General features: G+C 42.9%; 2 protein-coding genes across 3 annotated transcripts in view; both read left to right on the top strand.

Moving 5' to 3' along the window:
- Nucleotides 1–2,516: 2,516 nt before the first annotated feature.
- Nucleotides 2,517–20,108, top strand: part of PRC1 (protein regulator of cytokinesis 1) — a 29,758-nt gene continuing 12,166 nt past the window's right edge. The window contains exons 1-7 of the mRNA XM_065871820.1: nucleotides 2,517–2,639; nucleotides 15,168–15,300; nucleotides 15,666–15,788; nucleotides 17,285–17,518; nucleotides 17,597–17,767; nucleotides 18,956–19,105; nucleotides 19,411–19,558. Of these exons, the coding sequence (XP_065727892.1) occupies nucleotides 2,629–2,639; nucleotides 15,168–15,300; nucleotides 15,666–15,788; nucleotides 17,285–17,518; nucleotides 17,597–17,767; nucleotides 18,956–19,105; nucleotides 19,411–19,558 (970 nt within the window). The 5' untranslated portion in view covers nucleotides 2,517–2,628. The remainder of the gene's footprint in view (nucleotides 2,640–15,167; nucleotides 15,301–15,665; nucleotides 15,789–17,284; nucleotides 17,519–17,596; nucleotides 17,768–18,955; nucleotides 19,106–19,410; nucleotides 19,559–20,108) is intronic.
- LOC136119006 (ATP synthase subunit d, mitochondrial) lies at nucleotides 13,645–14,172 on the top strand. 2 transcript variants are annotated; one of them, XM_065872393.1, is made up of 2 exons: nucleotides 13,645–13,869; nucleotides 13,942–14,130. In XM_065872393.1, exons 1-2 carry the CDS (start codon nucleotides 13,645–13,647, stop codon nucleotides 14,128–14,130), a joined length of 414 nt encoding a protein of 137 aa, XP_065728465.1. The 2 variants fall into 2 exon arrangements, with proteins under 2 accessions (XP_065728465.1, XP_065728464.1); XM_065872392.1 differs by having other exon boundaries at nucleotides 13,645–14,172.

Genomic DNA, 20,108 nt, shown 5'->3' on the forward strand with positions numbered 1-20,108 from the left:
CGAGTTCAATCCCTGGTCAGGGAACTGGATTCCACATGCATGCCACAACTGAGAGTTCGAATGCCACAACTAAAGATCCCACATGCGGCAACAAAGATCCCACATGCTGCTACTAAGACCCAGTGCAGCCAAATAAATAAATAAAATTTTAAAAATTAAAAGAAAAAAAAGAAACTATATCTTTGACCTCATATTTTTTTCTTTTTATCCCCCACATTCAGCTGGTCCCCTTACCCATTATTTCTAAATGCTTCTGGTTCATCTTCTCACCATCCCCATGGCAGAGGTACTTGTTTTTGGCCTGGGCTTTTGCAAAACTGTCCCTCCCACGCTCTGCCTCCTATCTGTTGCCCAATCCACAGTGCTGCCACGTGTTTTTTTTTTTAATTGGGGTATAGTTGTTTTACAATGTTGTCTTAGTTTCTACTGTACAGCGGAGTTCCCTGTGCTATACATCAGGTTCTCATTAGTTGCCTATTTTATACATATTAGTGTATATATGTCAGTCCCGATCTCCCAATTCATCCCACCCTCGGTGTCCATACGTTTGTTCTCTACATCTGTGTCTCTATTTCTGCCTTGCATGCCACTTCTTAAAAGAAAGATCCAAACCTGTGGTGTTGGATCATCAAAAGTATTCTTTCCATAGGAGAATGATAATGCTGTGAGTGCAAATTCCAAGGAAAATGCAGTACCTCAAGTATCTAGCTAGAATCTTGACAGTGCTACGTCAAGCTAGTGTGCAAGATCAAAGACACTACTGACAGGGCTGTTAGTTTGTAGAAAGAATATTTGGCAGTCAGAAAAAGTTCTATGCCCAAATGAATAAACAGTGGCAGTGCATTCTAGAACAGTGCTGTTCACTAGAAATATAAAATGGTCCTTTTTAATACACATTACAGAGTGTTTTACATGCTGAGTATGTGCTCTGAATTGATATTGTCCAACGGTTCTATGATCGTTGACCACGGGATCTTTGTTAGCTTCAGAATTACAGTGTAAAGCACATTATAGCAAAATCGTCTTATGTCTGGATACTTACAACCGTGGCCCTGGGAACCTGTCTGAAGATCACAAGTTTTTGAAGCTTTCTGGAAAACTCTCAGGTTAATCAACAAAGAGTGCAAAGTAAATTTAAAAAGTGGTGCCTGCAGGCCACATACTAGTGGTGCAGATGTTTGGCACGCTGCTCATGAGTTAAAGGATGTTGAAAGCACCAATGAAGTTTTTCCGAAAGTGAGAAAAACACAGTCCGGAAGGTGAAGCAAACAGGCATCCTTTACTTTTCCTTCATGGAAAAGACAAATGAAGAGAATTCACAGAAGTTACAGTTGACCAATACACATGGGGAAAATGTGCAATTTCAGCTATAATCAAGCAAGTATGAATCAAACAAGGAAATGCCACTTTGCCTAGCAAAGTGGTTTAAAAGGACAGTAGTACTCCATACTGCTGAGGGTGAGGAGGGTACTCTTCCTTGGTGGTGAGGGCAAATTAATAAATACAGCCTGTCTGGAGAGGGAGCATAAAGTAATTACACTTCTAGGAACCAACCCTAAGAAAACAATGCAAAATGTCAAGTTTTAGGTATGAAGACATTTATTTGTACAAAGTACAACCTAAATATCCATCGATGGCAAAGTAGTTGAATTATGAATCTACACGCCAATATATTACACAACCATGAAAAAAGGAAAAAGTGATATATAAGCATTAAGGCATGTAGCAAGGATACAAAAGTACTTTGTCGATTTTGAGTTTTTCAATTTTTATATTACAATTACATAAATCCAGGTAATTTGAAAGAAAACCACAATCCAGGTAATTTCCATTCATTTACCAGTCGTTACTTGGGCAAGTCACTCAGACCTTTTTGAGACAGTTCCCTTTGTAGAATGGCGATAATACCTAGCGGGATGGTTGGGGAGATTAAATGGGATCACTCGTCTAGAAAGGTACCAGGCCGGTGAGCAGGGTTCAGTGTCCGTCCCTTCCCTTTCCCTTTAGGTCATGGTTTCCTACATCTGGGGAAACTGCTCGGTCCCCAGCCTTGCTGCCTGAATGAGCAAGGGAAACAAATTACGGCGCCAGGCTTTTCTGTTAATCTCTCTCATGTCACCCCTCCGGCTGAGGGCGGCAAGGCCGTTTACGCGCCACGCCGGGGAGATCCGGACACGGGGGGGGGGGGTCTCTGGGCGGCGACGTGCACTTCGAATCAAAACCGCGCCGGGGCCGGGCGGAACTCCGAGGAGGTTGCCGTCTCGCAAGGTTTGGACGTCCCCTCCCGGCTACAGCAAAGCGAGGCAAGAGAGCCGCGCGCACGCGCACACAGCGATTTGGTCTCCCGCCGGCGCGCGAGCGCTTCCCACGCCCAGTGCGCGAGTCCCCGCCCCTAGCCACGGCGCGCCGGGGGGCGGGGCGAGGCGGAGCTTCGCGAGGAGCCACGGGACGCAGCACCAATCGCGGCGCTCCTCCGCCTCAAGGTTCGGTTTGAAATTCTGCGCAGGCCTAACGGCTCGCGGAACGGCTACCGGGAGTGAGACCGCCGGTGCTTGCGGGTGGTTGCTGCGCTCGGGCCCGCGTGGAGAGGGTCGGGGCCTCGACGCCCGCCCGCTTGGAGCGTCCACCATGAGGAGAAGGTGCGGGTTGTGGGGGAGTCGAGGGGGCGTGGGAGGGATCGGTGCCGGTCCCGGGTGCGGGGCGGTGGCGGGGCTGGGCGGAGTCCGAAAGGCCGCCTTAGGCCGTGGGCCGGGGTGTCTCGTTAACCGGCGCCCGAGTGAGGCTGGAAGAAGCCAGCCACGGTTGGGAAGTGGCGAGCCGGTGCACGGGCCGCGGGCCCTTGGCGGGGTGGAGGCCAGACCTGACGCGCGCCTTCCCCGGGGCCGCGGGCTCCCGCAGGCCCCGACGCCCGGGTGCGGGCCGAGCGCAGGTTCCCGGGAGAAGCGGCGGGAGGCCAGGCGGGCCCGCGGCGCACCCGGTGCGGGGCGGTCAGAGCTGGCGTCCGCGAGCCCCACCCTCTCCGCCAGCAAAGCATCTCAGGTGCTGCTGCTTGGCACCGACGGCTTGTTCTAAGTCCTGAGTCTTTTATGGTCAGTGTTTCTAGTTTTTCTTTAAATAAAGGCGTGCAGTTTTTAGTTTATCGTTGCTTTTCGATGTATCTGGGTTGCAGTGTTAACACTTTACTTGAATTGTAAAGATAGCTTGGTTTTCTTGCAAGTTGAAAAACTCCGATAAAGGAATTTTTTTCCCGTCGTTTTAACAACTTCTCAGGCAGTGCTGGGAAAGGAGTGTCCGAATTGAAATTGGGACCAGACGCACCACACTGCCATCTACCAGCCTATGACTTTGGGCAAAAATGTTGAATGTCAGTTTGCTCATCTCTAAAATAAAAATAATGCTGGTGCATAGGACTTTTGTGTTAAAAGCGATGCAGATGTTAACCTTATTTTCTATAAGTAGTGGGTGAAGCATTGTGATGATTCATTATTAACTAATTTATAGTTATTAGTCAAACTGATTGATGTATGGCTTTGTAAGTTTCCTCTTTCCATGATTACTAATTCCGACCGTTCTTTTTCAAATGCTTGCCCTCGTGAGAATGGGAATGTAGCACAAATCACTGGTACCATTGGAAAAACAGATCTCAGGTGTAAGGTTGTGGATTACAAATATCTTATATAAAAGCACATTTAAGCTGCTGTGCGTTTCAGCTAATGACGCATTTTGAGGACTAGTAAAATTTTAAATGACATTTTACAGGAAACTCTTACTCCAAGTCCATTAACAGTTTTTGGATTGTTCAGGCATCTACTGCTTTCAAGAAAGTAAATGAAGAGGGAGGAAAAGTTATCAATTAACTTTGGTTCCAGGCTGACAGATATAATTAGGCTTTAAAAGAGCAACTGGAATTACTCTACTAACAAAACCAGACTTTCAGGTAATCTGGATTTCAGGTATTCATATTTAGAGAGGACTGGGGGGCTTCCCTGGTGGCGCAGTGGTTGGGAGTCCGCCTGCTGATGCAGGGGACGCGGGTTCGTGCCCCGGTCCGGGAGGATCCCGCGTGCCGCTGAGTGGCTGGGCCCGTGGGCCATGGCCGCTGGGCCTGCGCGTCCGGAGCCTGTGCTCCGCAGCGGGAGAGGCCGCAACAGTGAGAGGCCCGCGTATCGCAAAAAAATAAAAATAAATAAATAAATAAATAGAGAGGACTGTGAGAAGTATGCCTGAGGAACATGATTACCAGAATGGTCACTGAATTGACTATTGGCTATCGATTTCTGAAGCAGGTTGTACAGAGGAGCTTAACAAAGCTGCTCTGGAGGGCTATTTAGGAAAAAATAGGACAGTGTATCAGTAGAATGCTGCCAGAAGGTAGGAAATCATTTAGAGGGTCATTTGGGATATCTTCCAATCTAGTGACTTAAGTTCAAGAGACTGGAAAAATTGGCCCCCTTTTCAACCTCTGTATTCTTGGGTGGTATTCTTGTAAGCACCCTCAGTTTTTCAGTGATGTATTAAGAAAAAAGTCTCAAGTTTGCACCTTTTAGGGGATTACCTGAAACCGTTTAGAAAGGCACTACATAATTGTACCATGATGATTATTTTTGTAACATTTTTTATGCTTTTATTTATTTTTAAAGTCTTATTGAAATTTACAATGTTGTGTTTAATGTATGCTGTACAGCAAAGTGATTCAGTTATACACATATATATTCTTTTTTTTCTTTTTTTTGTGGTACGCGGGCCTCTTACTCCCGTGGCCTCTCCCGTCAGGGAGCACAGGCTCCGGATGTGCAGGCTCAGCGGCCATGGCTCACGGGCCCAGCTGCTCCGCGGCATGTGGGATCTTCCCAGACCGGGACACGAACCCGTGTCCCCTGCATCGGCAGGCAGACTCTCAACCACTGCACCACCAGGGAAGCCCCTATTCTTTTTTTTAAACACTATTTAATTTATTTATTATTATCTTCAAATTTTATTCATTTATTTTTGGCTATGTTGGGTCCTCGTTGCTTCGCGTGGGCTTTCTCTAGTTGTGGCGAGCAGGGGCTACTCTTTGTTGCGGTGTGTGGGCTTCTCATGGTGGTGTCTTCTTGTTGTGGAGCACGGCTGCAGGCCCACAGGCTTCAGTAGTTGTGGCTCACGGGCTTTAGAGCGCAGGCTCAGTAGTTGTGGCATACCGGCTTAGTTGCTCCGTGGCATGTGGGATCTTCCCAGACCAGGGATCGAACCCGTGTCCCCTGCATTGGCAGGCGGATTCTTAACCACTGCACCACCAGGGAAGCCCCACATCTTCTTTATCCATTCATCTGTCAATGGACATTTAGGTTGTTTCCATGTCTTGGCTATTGTAAGTAGTGCTGCTGTGAACATAGGGGTGCATGTATTTTTCAAATTATAGTTAGTCTGGGTGTATGCCCCAGGAGTGGAATTGCTGGATCATATGGCAACTCTGTTTTTAGTTTTTTGAGGAACCTCCACACTGTTTTCCATAGTGGCTGCACCAACTTACATTCCCACCAATAGTGTAGGAGGTTTCCCTTTTCTCCACACCCTCTCCAGCATTTGTTATTTGTAGACTTTTTATGATGGCCATTCTGACCAATGTGAGGTGGTACCTCACTGTAGTTTTGATTTGCATTTTCCTAATAATTAGTGATGTTGAGGCATCTTTTCACGTGCCTGCTGGCCATCTGTATGTCTTCTTTGGAGAAATGTCTATTAAGGTCTTCTGCCCATTTTTCGATTGGGTTGTTTGGTTTTTTTGTTGTTGAATTGTATGAGCTGTTGGTATATTTTGGAGATGAAGCCCTTACCTGTCGCATCGTTTGCAAATGTTTTCTCCCATTCTGTAGGTTGTCTTTTCATTTTTTTATGGTTTCCTTTGCTGTGCAACAGCCTGTAGGTTTGATTAGGTCCCATTTGTTTATTTTTGTTTTTATTTCTATTGCCTTGGGAGACTGACCTAAGAAAACAGTGGTACGATTTATGTAGGAGAATGTTTTGCTTATGTTCTCATCTAGGAGTTTTATGGTGTCATGACTTATATTTAAGTCTTTAAGCCATTTTGAGTTTATTTTTGTGTGTGGTGTGATGGTGTGTTCTAACTTCATTGATTTACATGCAGCTGTCCAGCTTTCCTAATACTGCGTGCTGAAGAGACTGTCTTTTCCCCATTGTGTATTCTTGCCTCCTTTGTCAAAGATTAATTGTCCATAGGTGTATGGGTTTATCTCTGGGCACTGTATTCTGTTCCATTTATCCAAATGTCTTTTTTTTTGCCAGTACCATGCTGTTTTGATTACTGTAGCTTTGTAGTATTGTCTGAAGTCTGGGAGGGTTATAACTCCTGCTTTGTTCTTTTTCCTCAGGATTGCTTTGGCAATTCTGGGTCTTTCATGGTTCCACATAAATTTTAGGATTATTTGTTCTATTTCTGTGAAAAATGTCCTGGATAATTTGATAGGGATCACATTAGATCTGTAGATTGAGTAGTATACCATGATAATTATTATTCACAGTGACTGCACTCAGGTGTCGTAAGATCATACAGCTTTTTTGAAACATCTTTATTTGTTCAAAAATTCTTCTTGAATGTTTATTATATATAAGACACCATTCTAAGTGTTGGGGATTCAGCAGTGAACACAACTGACATCCTTGCCCTTTAGAGGTTACATTTTAATAACAAAATAAAAAGGTAATAAGTAAGCAAATTTTACATTAAATGGTAATAAGTGCTATGGAGAGAAATCAAGCAGAGAAAGGGGATAAGTACTGAAGGTGTGGGAAAGGGGAGTTGCAGTGTTAAAGAGATTGGTCAGGAAAGGCCTCCCTGAGAAGGTGATCTTTGAGAAAAGATCTAAAGGCGGCAAGGGGCAAGCCATGGGACACCTAGGGGAAGACAGTCTAGGTTGAGGGAATAGCAAATGCCAGTGCCTGAGGTAGGATAGTGCCCGGTGGGTTCCCGAAAGAGCAAGGAGTCCAGTGTGACTGGAGTAGATTAAAGGGCTCTGGAGGCCTTTATAAAGGCAGAAGCTTTTCCTCTAAGATAAGGAATCACTGGAGGATTTTGAGGTCATGGAGGCTTGTGGCTTCTGTGCACACAATAAGCTTAAGGAGGCCAAGGCAGAAGCAGGGAGACCAGTTAAAAGACCAGGGCAGTGGTACAGATGAAGAGATGATAGTGGTGACCTGGACCAGGGAGGTAAAGGCAGAAGTGGGGAGGGGTGAGATTCTGGCTGTCTTTTTTTCTTTTTCTTTCCCCTTAATATTATTTAGGCCGCACCAGATCTTAGTTGCGGCACACGGGATCTTTAGTTGCGACACGCGAACTCTTAGTGGCAGCATGCGTGTGGGATCTAGTTCCCTGACCAGGGATCGAACCCAGCCCCTCTGCACTGGGAGCGTGGAGTCTTACTCACTGGACCACCAGGGAAGTCTTTTGAAAGTAAGGGTAGTGGCAGGGATGTAAGAAAGAGGTGTTAGAATGATATAAGAATTAAACTCGTATAATTGGAATGTTGTGAAGAGTTTTTTAATTCTTTGAAAATTTTACTGTCTTCCAAAATATATAAACAGCTCATGCAGCTCAATATTAAAAAAACAAACAACCCAATCAAAAAATGGGCAGAAGACCTAAATAGACATTTCTCCAAAGAAGACATACAGATGGCCAAGAGGCACATGAAAAGCTGCTTAACAGGGCTTCCCTGGTGGCACAGTGGTTGAGAGTCCGCCTGCCGATGCAGGGGACACGGGTTCGTGCCCCGGTCCGGGAAGATCCCACATGCCGCGGAGCGGCTGGGCCCGTGAGCCATGGCCGCTGAGCCTGTGCGTCCAGAGCCTGTGCTCTGTAATGGGAGAGGCCACAACAGTGAGAGACCCGTGTACTGCAAAAAAAAAAAAAAAAAAAAAAGCTGCTCAACATCACTAATTATTACAGAAATGCAAATCAAAACTACAATGAGGTATCACCTCACACCAGTTAGAATGGGCATCATCAGAAAATCTACAAACAGCAAATGCTGGAGAGGGTGTGGAGAAAAGGGAACCCTCTTGCACTGTTGGTGGGAATGTAAATTGATACAGCCACTATGGAGAACAGTATGAAGATTCCTTAAAAAACTACAAATAGAGCTACCATATGACCCAGCAATCCCACTACTGGGCATACATCCAGAGAAAACCATAATTCAGAAAGAAACATGCACCCCAATGTTCATTGCAGTACTATTTAAAATAGCCAGGTCATGGAAGCAACCTAAATGCCCATCAACAGACGAATGGATAAAGAAGATGTGGTACATATATACAATGGACTATTACTCAGTCATAAGAAGGAACGAAATTGGGTCATTTGTAGAGACGTGGATGTATCTAGAGACTGTCATACAGAGTGAAGTAAGTCAGAAAGAGAAAAACAAATATCATATATTAATGCATATATATGGAACCTAGAAAAATGGTACAGATGAACCGGTTTGCAGGGCAGAAATAGAGACACAGATGTAGAGAACAAACGTATGGACACCAAGGGGGGAAAGCAGGGGTGGTGGGGTGGGGTGGTGGGATGAATTGGGAGATTGGGATTGACATATATACACTAATATGTATCAAAGAGCTTGACATATATACACTAATATGTATCAAACAGATAACTAATAAGATAGATAACTAATAACTGCTGTATAAAAAATAAATAAAATTCAAAAAAAGAAAATTATACTGTCATGAGAACTGCTTCTAGAATATTTGGTAATTCCAAACACTTGTTAAAGTAATCAGCTCCAAGGGAGGGTTAACTTTTTCATTATAACAAATTGTGTTTAGGCCCATCTGCTGGAGTTTAGCAGTCCATCTGCTGTATAGGTGTTTGTTTTGGTTTTAATTGAATTTGAGATCTATGAATTTTATCCCAATTTCATGTCATTTTATTTTGTAGAAAGTAATTTGACAATGAATTAGCAATCACATCTGTTTTTCAAGTCACAAATTTCACAACTTCCTATTATGTGCCATATTTTTTAAAATAACAGCTTTATTGAGATATAATCCTCATACTATACAATTCATCTATTTAACATGTCACAATTTAATATTTTTAGTATATTCAGAGTTGTGCAACTATCACTGCAGTCAACATTTTTATCATCCGTTTAAAAGCGTTCAATCCCCTTTTCCCACCCACCTCCCTCCCCTGAATCCCAGCCCTAGGCAACTGCTAATCCACTTCTTTCTCTATAGATTTGCCTATTCTGGATATTTCACATAAATGGAATCATGATATGTTCTCTTTTGTGACTGGCTTCTTTCACTTGGCATGTTTTCAAGGTTTATTGTCAAATATTATTCCATTGTATAGGTATATCATATTTACCTGTTCATTAGTTGATGGCCATTTGGGTTGTTTACACTGTCTTAGTTGTGGCATATGGGCTCCTTAGTTGTGGCTTGCTGGCTCCTTAGTTGCAGCAGGTGGGCTCCTTAGTTGTAGCATGAGAACTCTTAGTTGTGGCATGCATGTGAGATCTAGTTCCCTGACCAGGGATTCAGCCTGGGCCCCCTGCATTGGGAGCACGGAGTCTTAACCACTGGACTGCCAGGGAAGTCCTCTTGTAGGTTATTTTATTTTATTTTATTTTTTAATTTTTAAAAAAATGTTTATTTATTTGGTTGCACTGGGTCTTAGTTGTGGCACATGGGCTCCTTAGTCGCGGCTCGCTGGCTTCTTAGTTGTGGCTCACTGGCTCCTTAGTTGCAGCAGGTGGGCTCCTTAGTTGTGGCATGCGAACTCTTAGTTGTGGCATGCATGTGGGATCTAGTTCCCTGACCAGGGATTCAACCTGGGCCTCCTGCATTGGGAGCACAGAGTCTTAACCACTGCGCCACCAGGGAAGTCCATCTTATATTGGTTATTTTACATAAAATGCTAAAATTAGCATGCTAAAATTGTGGGTTCTTTTGTCTTAAAAGTGAAGTGCAAAGGGATTACTTGTCTGAGGAAGCACTTTAGTTAAACTTGAGTTAACTGAGATTATATTAAATACCTTGATACCTGTTAACATTTCTAAAATGGAGTACAGTAAATTCTTCTTTTTTTTTTTTTTTTAATAATTATTTTTTGGCTGCACCGGGTCTTATTTGCGACATGCACGTGGGATCTAGTTCCCTGACCAGGGATCAAACCCGGGCCCCCTGCACTGGGAGTGCCAAGTCTTACCCACTGGACCACCAGGGAAGTCCCTGTAAATTCTTTTAAACACTCTTCCTTATGTGGGTATTGATAATTGGCCATCTGGTATAGGCAGCTGGTATTTGTGCAAGAAGCTTTTCTTGAACTAGGACAGGCAACCTTTGAATTGGGATTTCTTGGCTAGAGAAATGTCTTGGATGTGAATATATTAAAACCTAAGAAGGACTTCCCTGGTGGTGCAAGGTTGGGAATCCGCCTGCTAATGCAGCGGACATGGGTTTGAGCCCTAGTCCAGGAGGATCCCACATGCTGTGGAGCAACTAAGCCCATGCACCACAACTACTGAGTCCACGTGCCACAGCTACTGAAATCCGTGTGCCCTAGAGCCTGTGCTCCACAACAAGAGAAGCCACTGCAATGAGAAGCCTGCACATCACAACGAAGAGTAGCCCCCGCTCACCGCAACTAGAGAAAGCCAACGCAGCAATGAAGACCCAATGCAGCCAAAAATAACATAAATAGAGAGAGAGAGGGAGAGGGAGAGAGAGAAGGAAGGAAGGAAAGAAGGAAGAAGTGAGCAGAAAAGAAAAAAAAAGCCTATGGAGAAACTGACGTTCTTGGAGATCTAGGCTGGTGATTCAGAACCCCTGAATGTGCTGCGACAGAGAGGGGGCCAGTGAGAGCCTCTATCCTCATCATTTGCACACAAAGAGCTTCAGTGACCTGTTGGAGGCCTCCTGGCTGACTGATAGAAAAGCACATCCAGAGTTTAGTCTCTGGTGCCAGAGTGGTCTCTTTGTTATCCAGGTGTACCAAGAAAGTAGAGAAAATCTCTGTTATTTAAATGCTTTGTGAAGCAGACTAAGCAAACTTTTTAAAGTAAAGGTTTTTTGAGAATTCTCTGGCGGGCAGTGGTTAAGACTGCACTTTCATTGCTGAGGGCGCAGTTTCCATCCCTGGTCGGGGAGCTAAGATCTCACAAGTTGTGCGGTGAGGCCAAAAAAAAAAAAGAAAACTAAAGTTTTTTTTGAAAGATAAAACACAAGGTACACAGTTAAATTTGTGCTTCAGATAAACAGTGAATAATTTTTAAATAAACTTTTTGTAATTGTAACATATATATGAAATGCACATATATGAAATGCACACAGATCAAGTGCAAACTTGATGGATTTTCATAAAGTCAGCACACCCCTCCTTGTGCTCTCCAAAAGTCACCACTTCCCAGGACAATGACAACCACTATCCTGACTTCTCAAAGCAAAGCTTAGTTCTGCCTGTTTTTGAACTTTGTATAATTGGAATCACGTAGCGATAGATGCTTGCTTATCTGGCTGTTTTTCCTCTTCTTCCCCAACTTTTTGTTCTGTTTTTCCATCTTAGTTGTTTCTTTTACCTCCCTTTTTTTTTTCTTTAAGATTTGAGGTATAATTTACATACAGTAAAATTGACTCATTTTACACGTAGTTTGAATTTTGGTCACCGTGTATAGTTATGTAATCACCATCACCATTAAGATCTAGAACCATTCTGTCACCCTAAAAATAGTTGCCGTATGCCCCTTTGCAGTTGATCCCCTGCCCCGATTCCAGGCAGTTCATTTGCTTTCTTTCACTATAGTTTTGCCTTTTCTAAAATTTCATAAGGTAGAATCATATAGTATGTAGTCTTTTTGCATTTGACCTCTTTCATTTAGCATAGTTCAACATGATGTTTCTGAGATTTACCCGTGTTTTTTTATTCATTGCTGTATTATTCCATTGTAGGAATGTACTGTTTCTCTATTCTGTTGATGGACATCTAGGTTGTTTCTACCTTTATGATATTATGAGTAGTGCTGCTTTGATCATTCTGGTACACACCTTTGGTACATATGTGTGCATTTCTACATATGTAGACATGGAACTGCTGGGTTCAGCTTTAGCAGATACTGCCAACAGTTTACAAAGTGGTTGTACCAATTCACACTCCAAGCAGTAGTATACAAAAGTTCTGGCTTTTCTGTATACTCACCAACACCTGATTATTTTTTAACTTTTAGTCATTCTGTAAATTAATAGTTGTAATTTAAGAACAACAACAAGGCCACCTACTGAATGGGAGAAGATATTTGAAAATATCTGAGAAGGGGTTAATATTCCAAAATATACAGAGAACTTACACAACTCAACATTGAGAAGAACAAGCAACCTGATTAAAAAATGAGCAGAGGATCTGAATAGACATTTTTCCAAGGAAAACTTACAGATAGTCAACAGGCACATGAAAAGATGCTTAACATCACTAATCAAAATGGAAATGCAAATCAAAACGACGATGAGATAATCACCTCACAACTGTCAGAATGACTATTATTAAAGACAACAGATAACGCGTATTGGTGAGGATGTGGAGAAAAGGGAATGCTTGTGCACTGTTGGTGGGGATATAAATTGGAGTAGCCACTATGGAAAACAGTATGGAGATTCCTCAAAAAATTAGAAATGGGGGCTTCCCTGGTAGCGCAGTGGTTGAGAGTCCGCCTGCTGATGCAGGGGACACGGGTTCGTGCCCCGGTCTGGGAAGATCCCACATGCCGCGGAGCCGCTGGGCCCATGAGCCATGGCCGCTGAGCCTGCGCGTCCAGAGCCTATGCTCCGCAACGGGAGAGACCACAACAGTGAGAGGCCCGCATACCGCAAAAAAAAAATTAGAAATAGAACAACCATATGATCTATCAATTCCACTCCTGAGTATTTATCCAAAGAAAACAAAACACTTAATTCGAAAAGATATGTGCACCTCTATGTTCATTGCAGCATCCAAGATATGGAAGCAACCTAAGTGCCCATCAGTAGATGAATGGATAAAGAATATGTGTGTATGTTTGTGTGCGTTTGTATGTATGTATGTGTGTGTGCATGCACACACACACTGAAATATTACTCAGCCATAAAAAAAGAATGAATTCTTGCCATTTGTGACAACATGGATGGACTTAGAGGACATTATGCTAAGTGAAATAAATCAGACAGAGATAGACAAATACCATGTAATTTCACTTATATGTGGAATTTAAAAAGATAAATAAATGAACAAACATAATAAAATGTAAACACAGATACAGAGAACAAACAGGAATTTGCCAAGAGGGGTGGGGGGGTAGGGGGAGGAAAGAAATAGGTGAGGCAGATTAAGAAATACAAACTTCCAGTTGCAAAATAAATGCATCACAGGTATGAAATGTACAGTGTGGGGAATATAGTCAATAACTATGTAATATCTTTGTATGGTGACATATCATAGCTAGACTTATTGTGATCAGTTTGAAATGTATAGAAACATCAAATCACTGTGTTCTGTAACACGAACTAACGTAGTGTTATAGGTCAGTTATATTTCAAAAACGAACTCATAGAAAAAGAGATTAGAGGGACTGTGGGCCGCTGGGGTCGGTGAAGGATCTCTAGATGGCTGGACGGAAACTTACTCTAAAAGCCATTGACTGGGTAGCTTTTGGGAAGATCATACCCCCCAACCAGAAGGCTGTTGCTAACTCCCTGAAATCCTGGAATGAGATCCTCACCTCCAGGTTGGCCGCTCTGCCTGAGAAGCCACCTGCCATCGACTGGGCTTACTACAAGGCCAGTGTGGCAAAGGCTGGCTTGGTGGATGACTTTGAGAAGAAGTTTAATGCCCTGAAGGTTCCTGTGCCGGAGGATAAATACACTGCCCAGGTGGATGCTGAAGAAGAAAAAGATGTGAAGATTTGTGCTGAGTTTTTGTCTCTCTCTAAGACCAGGATTGAGGAATACGAGAAAGAGCTGGAGAAGATGAAGAACATCATTCCATTTGATCAGATGACCATTGAGGACTTGAATGAAGTCTTCCCAGACACCAAATTAGATAAGAAGAAGTATCCCTACTGGCCTCACCAGCCAATTGAGCAATTATAAACTTGAGTCTGGGAGAAAGCTCTGGCCCTTGAATTATAAACTCTGGACGTTAAAAAAAAAAAAAAAAAAAAAAAAAAAAGAAAAAGAGATTAGAGTCTTAGGTAGAGGCTGGGGGTGGGGAATTGGATGAGGGCAGTCAAAAGGTTATAAGGAATCAGTTTTAAGATAAGTAAGTACTAGAGATGTAATATAGAACATGATAAATATAATTAGCACCACTGTATTTTTAAAAATATTTATTTAATTTATTTATGGATGGCTGCGCCGGGTCTTCTTGAGGCATGCAGGATCTTTAGTTGCAGCATGTGGACTCCTAGCTGCGGCATGCACTTGGGATCTAGTTCCCTGACCTGGGCCCCCTGCACTGGGAGCACCGAGCCTTATCCACTGGACCACCAGGGAAGTCCCAGCACCACTGTATGTTATTTATGAAAGTTGTTAAGAGAGTAAACCCTATGAGTTCTCATCACAGGCAAAAAAATTTTTTTTCTATTTCTTTAATTTTGTACCTATATGAGATGATGGATGTTTACTAAACTTATTGTGATAATTACTTCATGATGTATGTAAATCAAATCATTATGCTGTACACCTTAAACTTATACAGTGCTATATATGTCAATTATAGCTTAGAAAAACAGGAAGGGAAAAATATGAGTAACAAAATCGCAATAAATTGCCAGCTATTTTATAGGACCTGACATTTTTGTTTGTTTTTTCTTTAATAAAAGCATTTAAAATTCTGTATTGTACTGCCATAGGTAGAATCATTGATCAAAGTCCAGATTCTGAGTATTATTCAGAAGATTGAATTTCCACACTGAATTGATAATATGATACTGGATTTTGCTTTGCCAGTGTTGTGGTGTTTGGAGGCAGAAGGATAGGGGAGTGTTCAAGATGAGTTAAGCTGAATGCTTGTTTTCAGTTTGTTTTAGCCTTGAGCCCACTGCGAAACTAGTTTGTTTAGTTTCTGTAAATACTGCTTTTAGTCTGGAGGCAGTGGCTCATGTAGCTGGTTCTCTTTTGCTTTTTAGTGAGGTGCTGGCAGAGGAGTCCATAGTATGTCTCCAGAAAGCCCTGAATCACCTTCGGGAAATATGGGAATTGATTGGGATTCCAGAGGACCAGCGGTTACAAAGAACTGAGGTTGTAAAGAAGCATATCAAGGTGAGTTGAGTAATACTGATCTCTTTGTAGTGGGACAGGGGTAAGGATGTTGGTGTCTCATCTAAGATAGCATATAGAAGTGACACTAGGATGTCACAGGCTCCTTCTGGTTTTTTGTTTGTTTGTTTGCTTGTTTTGGCTGCGCCGTGCAGCATATAGGATCCTAGTTCCCCAACCGGGGATTGAACCTGTGCCCCCTGCATTGGGAGCACAGAATCTTAACCACTGGACCGCCAGGGAAGTCCTGGTTTTGTTTAAGTCCTTCCTTTAAAATTTGAAATTATGAGGGTTTTGGTGTTATTTGTTGTTTGAGGCCAATGGGGAAAACACCCAAAACTTTTATGGGACTGTTTCATCTCTCGTAGGACCTCCTGGATATGATGATTGCTGAAGAGGAAAGCCTGAAGGAAAGGCTCATCAAAAGCATAGCCATCTGCCAAAAAGAGCTGAACACTCTGTGCAGTGAGCTACATGTCGAGCCATTTCAGGTACATGGCAGGGTGTCAGGGGATCCTGCCTGGGTCTGAGATTTAGGGAAGAACTTTGATTTGGGGCTACAGGTGGAAAGTTTCCTTGTAGGGCTGATACTGGACATGAGAAACGGGAAAAATGTGCTGCCTAGTTACTTGGTTCCAGCAAAGCAGTTTTCACTTACGTGAAGAGTTGCCCTGTTGAGAGGTGAAGCAGCTAAGTGTTGAAATGTTTTAATCAAAAACAAGCCTCTAACTATCAATTTGTAGCACACAAAAATTTTTTTAAACTCTGAGCTAGGCATAGATGATATCATTCCATTCTTTCTTTGAAAGAAAATGAAGAGAACTACTTAGGATACAAAAGTGACTAGTGATATAAGGAAAAGTTACCCCAAAAACCTGCCTCTGTGGATTTTTTCATACCCGAAAGCTACACATCACTGAACTAGCCAGAATGGCCACTTGAGAAGAGATGTCTCCACAGCTGGAATATCAAGAGAGCATAGTCAAATTCAGGGCATGCCATGTTTATCTGTGTACCTTGCTGAGAGGTTGCTGTCCTGTGGTCCAGCACAAATCAGACTTAAATGAGGACACCAGCAAGCATGACATGAATGACAGAGGGACCCCAAAACATATCCCTGGTTAGAACAGGTAAAAACAGTGTTGGGATCATAAAAATGAAGACAAACGTGGAGATTGGGAAGGTAATTAGAATAGATGTGGGTGCAAGGACAGCACACAGTGGCTAATGTGGTACCAATAAGGTCTCAGGTCCCTCTCCCTGTTACAGAAAGAACTGCCTGGGTATCTCAGGTCCCTCTCCCTGTTACAGAAAGAACTGCCTGGGTATCTCAGTGGAGTCAGCCTAGGAGGAGGAGACTGTCTCTAAAGGGTTAAGGCTAATTCATTTCTGGTAGCCAAGAACAGTCAGGCAGACTGTGACATCAGTAGAGCTTCCTGAAATCAACACAAATGGCATAAATATCATTGATTTTGGACAAATGGTTTCTTTAGTCTTTTTTTTTAAATTTTCAATATGAAATTGGGTGAGAAGTTAGATATACAGTGGTACATCTCCCTTAAATTATATGACAGTTCTTAGTTCACCAATGTTGAATAAAATTTATAGGACATATAACTGCCACTTGTTTTTTCTCCTGCTTATCAGTTAGGAGTAGAGCAAGGAGTACTAGATTGATTTTTATTGGTTGAGTGATGTTTAGGATTATTGGGATAAACATTTAGTTAGGAGCTAAATATACTACCCTATAGCTAATTCACAATAAGCTTTTCAACCAATTTTTACCTCTTGTAAAAGTGCCCTGGTACCTTTCCTTACTGGGGACCTTTGTTAGGGGACCCTCTTTGTGCCATATTCTGTTAGCTGTAAGTTGATTTATTTGTAAGTTTAACTAAAAGTCTGTCATCCTAGTCCTCTTTCGTTGTCTTCTCTTCCTTTGAAGAAATCCGCTTGGAACCTTAACACAATAGTACATTGTCTCATACAGGAAGAAGGAGAGACGACCATCTTGCAGCTAGAAAAGGATTTGCGCACTCAGGTAGAACTGATGAGAAAACAGAAAAAGGAGAGAAAACAAGAACTGAAACTACTTCAAGAACAAGATCAAGAACTGTGTGAAATTCTTTGCACGCCCCACTATGACATTGACAGCACCTCAGTTCCCAGCTTAGAAGAGCTGAGCCAGTTTAGACAACACGTGGCAAGTCTGAGGGAAACAAAGGTGTGCTTACATTCATAGTTCCTAAAAGTCATTTGACTTTCCTCTAGGTATCTTGTAATCTTTTTTTTTTTTTTATAGGCATCTAGGCATGAGGAGTTCGTCAACATAAAGAGACAGATCATACTGTGTATGGAAGAATTAGAACATACACCAGACACAAGCTTTGAAAGAGATGTGGTCTGTGAAGATGAAGATGCCTTTTGTTTATCTTTGGAAAATATTGCAACACTACAGAAGTTGCTACAGCAGGTAATGTCTACTCAAATTATGGCCTGGGATCTCCATAGTATCCAGCAATCTGAGAAAACTGCAGCTTTTTCCTTTAAGATAATGAGATAGGGCTTCCCTGGTGGTCCAGTGGTTAGGAATCCACCTGCCAGTGCTGGGGACACGGATTCAATCCCTGGTCCGGGAAGATCCTTCGTACCGCGGAGCAACTGAGCCCATGCGCCACAAGTACTGAGCCTGCGTGCCTAGAGACAGTGCTCCGCAACAAGAGAAGCCACCACAATGAGAAGCCCTCACGCTGCAACGAAGAGTAGCTCCCTCTAGCCGCGCAACTAGAGAAAGCCTGCATGCAGCAATGAAGACCCAATGCAGCCAAATAAAAAAAGATAATAGTATTATTTGAAACACAACCTTGATTTTTTTTTAAACGAAAACCTTAATTTATATATAGCTCTGAGAATGTGAAATTGAGTTTTTTTTTAATGTTTATTTATTCATTCATTCATTTAGGCTGCGCTGGGTCTTTGTTGTGGCACACAGGATCTTTTTTAGTTGCGGCCTGTGGATTCCTTAGTTGCAGCATGCGGACTCTTAGTTGCGGCATGCATGCGGGATCTAGTTTCCTGACCAGGGATCGAACCCTGGCCCCCTACATTGGGAGCAGGGAGTCTTACCCACTGGACCATGAGGGAAATCCCCTGAAATTGACGTTTTGGATGAAATAATAATAGTCATTTGAATTAGCTTAGTGTTCAATTGAAAAAAGTTTTTTTTTTTTTTTTTTTTTTGCTGTACGTGGGCCTCTCACTGTTGTGGCCTCTCCCATTGCGGAGCAGGCTCCAGACGCGCAGGCTCAGCGGCCATGGCTCATGGGCCTAGCCACTCTGCGGCATGTGGGATCTTCCTGGACCGGGGCACGAACTCGTGTCCCTTGCATCGGCAGGTGGACTCTCAACCACTGCGCCACCAGGGAAGCCCCCCCAAATTTTTTTAAATTAAAAATTTGAATCCTAATTCTTGGGGTCTGAGATCCTACCATAATGACAGCCTTACAGTTTGTTTTCAGAAGTCATGAAAACACACCTCTTCACAGCCTTGTAAAAGTGCTTCTTCTCCATGTGGGTACAGATGTGTCTCTGTAGGAGGCCAGAGGGCCAGTTTTCTCTGTGCTGCTGTCTTTGCTATAACCACTGGCTTTCCTTGCTACAGCTGGAAATGCGAAAATCACAAAACGAAGCAGTGTGTGAGGGGCTGCGTGCTCAGATACGAGAACTCTGGGATAGGTTGCAAATACCTGCAGAAGAGAGAGAAGCTGTGGCCACAGTTATGACTGGGTCAAAGGCCAAGGTCCGGAAAGCGGTAAGAAACCCAAAGGGCGCTGGGTCAGCATTTTGGTGTCAAGTCTGATGTCTTTACCAGCCTCTGCCTTGAGTGAGCCTGTTTTTAAGACAAGCGTCAGAAAAGAGTGGCAGTAGCCTGCTCATCTTCTATCTTTCGCGTATGTTTCTTAGATTTCTGGCTCCTATGATATCATCGTTATAAAAAGTGTTGACTTACCTCTGTGGTTTTGTATTGTAATTTTATTAAAAAGGGGGAAAATATTTTGCAAACCTATGTGAATATACAAGTATGACAAGCACTTTTAACAGGTCTCTTTGTTTCAGCTGCAATTAGAAGTGGATCGGTTGGAAGAACTGAAAATGCAAAACATGAAGAAAGTGATTGAGGCAATACGAGTGGAGCTGGCTCAGTACTGGGACCAGTGTTTTTATAGCCAGGAGCAGAGACAAGCTTTTGCCCCTTACTATTCTGGTTCGTACAGAAATGTCGCTCTTCATGTGGCCTGCTCACTTGTCTTTTACAAGTGCAGACATTCACTGGGAAGTATTTCCTTTACTGAACAGACATTGCTACCTTTCCAGGCCATTCAGCATAAATTGCCATTCCCGTTCAAATAAGCATTTGCAAATGCTATTGGGAAATAAGGGATCTCTTGGTTTCTGAAGCAGAATATCTCTGTAGCATGTAGTTGTGAAGCTCAAGTTTAGCAGGAGCTTACTCTGTGCCAGGCGCAATGTCAGACTCTTAACAGGATTATCTGACTTAATTCTCATGTCAAGAGATGAGGACACTGAGGCACATAAATGTTGAACAACTTAACCCAGAGACACACAATAGGTAAATGGCAGAGCCCACATTTGAGCCCATGAGGTATGACCCCAGGGCCCAATGGAATTCTAGTCTGACCTGAACTGAATATAAAGATGAAGCCATCTTTACTAAATTCAACATTTTTGGACATTTTCTGTGACTCAGCCCTCTGTTGGGCAGGGTGGAAAGGAAGAATATGAAAGAAACCTAA

The sequence above is a fragment of the Phocoena phocoena genome, chromosome 2 (assembly GCF_963924675.1).
Source record: "Phocoena phocoena chromosome 2, mPhoPho1.1, whole genome shotgun sequence".
Taxonomy (NCBI): domain Eukaryota; kingdom Metazoa; phylum Chordata; class Mammalia; order Artiodactyla; family Phocoenidae; genus Phocoena; species Phocoena phocoena.